The sequence below is a fragment of the Pteropus medius genome, unplaced genomic scaffold (assembly GCF_902729225.1).
Source record: "Pteropus medius unplaced genomic scaffold, Ma_sr-lr_union100, whole genome shotgun sequence".
NCBI classification, from domain to species: Eukaryota; Metazoa; Chordata; class Mammalia; order Chiroptera; family Pteropodidae; genus Pteropus; species Pteropus medius.
In genome coordinates, this window is record NW_024354360.1 from 1,280,051 (window position 1) to 1,282,340 (window position 2,290).

General features: G+C 59.6%; 1 protein-coding gene across 1 annotated transcript; it reads left to right on the forward strand.

Annotated features, from left to right (window-relative positions):
• The first annotated feature begins 414 nt into the window (after positions 1–414).
• GADD45G (growth arrest and DNA damage inducible gamma) lies at positions 415–1,976 on the forward strand. Its single transcript, XM_039852149.1, has 4 exons — positions 415–597; positions 837–938; positions 1,070–1,283; positions 1,367–1,976. The coding sequence occupies exons 1-4, from the start codon at positions 545–547 to the stop codon at positions 1,475–1,477; spliced, it is 480 nt and encodes a 159-aa protein (XP_039708083.1). The 5' UTR covers positions 415–544; the 3' UTR covers positions 1,478–1,976.
• The last annotated feature ends 314 nt before the right edge of the window (positions 1,977–2,290 follow it).

A 2,290-nucleotide genomic window follows, 5' to 3' on the forward strand; every position in this document is an offset into this window, starting at 1 on the left:
GTTTCAAAGCAACAGTCTTGTAAACTCTAAATTAAAAGTCAAGACAAAAATAGAAAATACCAACTAAAGTAAATGCAAAATAAATTCTTTAGATTCTACAAAGATACATTTCACAAATTGCCGTGTCCTATTAGCAAGCGAGGGGCTTTTTAAAAAGTAATTTTTCCTTTTAAGGACTTGAAACAACAACCAAAAAAAAAAAAAGCGAGATGAAATCTGCAGGCTCCAGTCTGCCTAGTTACACCCCGACAAAAGCGGCAGATTTGAGGCTTTGTCATCCCCCGCAGCCCTCCCCACGTGGCCTTCTGGCACGAGTCGCGGGCCGCCGCCTCATTTGCATCAGAAAGCCGGCGCTGGCCAATGGGCTCGCAGCTTTGCGCCAGCTGGCGGCGCCTGGGCCACAGCCTATATAAGGGCGCGTGGCGGCGCCGGGGCGCACTCGCTGGTGGTGGGCGCGCCGGGATTTGCTGCATACTTTCTCCTTCTTTCTGGGTCTGCTCCGCCTGCCCTTCTTGTGGATAACTTGCTCTTCGCCGACCGCACCATGACTCTGGAAGAAGTCCGCTGCCAGGACACGGTTCCTGAGAGCACAGCCAGGTGGGTTGACGCCGGATGCCGGAAGTCTCCGGGCGCGGGGATCCTAGCCATGCCTTGGCCACGGCTAGTCGGGCGGGAGGCTTTGGAGACCGCCAGGTGGGAGCCCGCTGCGGGCGGGGTTATGTCGGCGGGGCTGGGGCGCTCAGGTGCGTGCTGGGGCGCCAGGGGGTGCGTCCGCACGATTGGGGACCCTGCCGCGCTCCGACTAGTCCCCGCTCACCGCGCTGGCTCGTCCGCAGGATGCAGGGAGCTGGAAAAGCGCTGCACGAGCTGTTGCTGTCGGCGCAGCGCCAGGGCTGCCTCACTGCTGGCGTCTACGAGTCCGCCAAAGTCCTGAACGTGTGAGTATAAATGCGGCTGGGTTGAGGCGACTGGGGGCTGGGGGAACGGCGGAGAGACCGAGGAGGTGATGATGGCAGGGGCACCCGGAACTCACTGCCCTGACCTCACCACCCTCTTCCCGCCCACACAGTGACCCAGACAACGTGACCTTTTGCGTGCTGGCCGCCGATGAGGAGGACGAGGGCGACATCGCGCTGCAGATCCACTTCACGCTGATTCAGGCGTTCTGCTGCGAGAATGACATCGACATCGTGCGTGTGGGCGACGTGCAGCGGCTGGCGGCCATCGTGGGCGCCGGTGACGAGGCGGGTGCGCCGGGAGACCTGCACTGCATCCTCATTTCGGTGAGTGTTCTCCTCCCGGTGTCGCCCCCATCCCAGCCGGTGGCCAGTGGCCAGCCAGGCTGACCTCTGTGCTCTCCCCGCAGAACCCCAATGAGGACTCGTGGAAGGACCCCGCCTTGGAGAAGCTCAGCCTGTTTTGCGAGGAGAGCCGCAGTGTCAACGACTGGGTGCCCAGTATCACCCTCCCGGAGTGACAGCCTCGTGGGGATCCTTGGTCTGATCGACGTGGAGACGCCCCGGGGCGCCTAGCGCGGGGCTGGCTCTGTGGATGCGCCCTCGGAGGGCGCCAGAGTTTGGCGTGGAGACTGGCAGGCGCGGGGCGCGTGGAGAGCAGCGAGGAGGTGCGGGTCCCTCCGAGGAGGAGGCCTGGCGGCGGCAGGGGCAGACTGGCCCCAAGTCGAGGACTCTACAAGTGTGGTGAGCGGCTGCTCGCCCAGGAAGACCGGAGGCAGGACGTTGGCCGCAGGGCCGGGAAGGACAGACAGGCTGGGCAGGCGTGACTCAGCAGCCTGCGCTGTGGGCAGGAAGCAGAGGAAAGGCGAGGCCAGGCGGCCTGGACTTGTACAATTACTGGAGCTCTGATGGACCTAGCAGTCTGCATTGCTGTTTCAAAACGGATCCGGGCGATGCTTCATTTTCTAAAGGATTATACTCCTGCAGCTTTGAATTTTACAATAAACTTACTGAAACAAACTCATTCTCTTTATTGAGGGTAGGGGATCCTTTCTGTGGGGGAGGTGGTCAGCAGAGTTGCAGATGATTGCGGAAACTCTCCTGGAACTCCGGTAGCACCTGTTCCGTCCTCCTGTCTGTGCTGAATTACAGGCTTCTGGGGCGCTGGAAGTAGGGGTGGGGACGGTGGCTGGGAGTTAGGGCAGGACTTGAATGCTACTCCTATTTTTCTCCTTTTAGGAAGATTTTTAAACTTGCAAGACAGGAGCATTCTTGAGATAAGCCATCAGTGCAACAGCTAAAGGTTGGCCATCCAACTTGATAAGGGAGCCTCC

What these genes read in the sequence shown, in the direction of transcription:
- GADD45G (XM_039852149.1), top strand. Translation starts at nt 545, where the DNA reads ATGACTCTGGAAGAAGTCCGCTGCCAGGACACGGTTCCTGAGAGCACA. An exon ending in GTTCCTGAGAGCACAGCCAG is followed by an intron (nt 598 to 836) that starts GTGGGTTGACGC and finishes GCTCGTCCGCAG; the next exon opens with GATGCAGGGAGCTGGAAAAG. An exon ending in TCCGCCAAAGTCCTGAACGT is followed by an intron (nt 939 to 1,069) that starts GTGAGTATAAAT and finishes CCGCCCACACAG; the next exon opens with TGACCCAGACAACGTGACCT.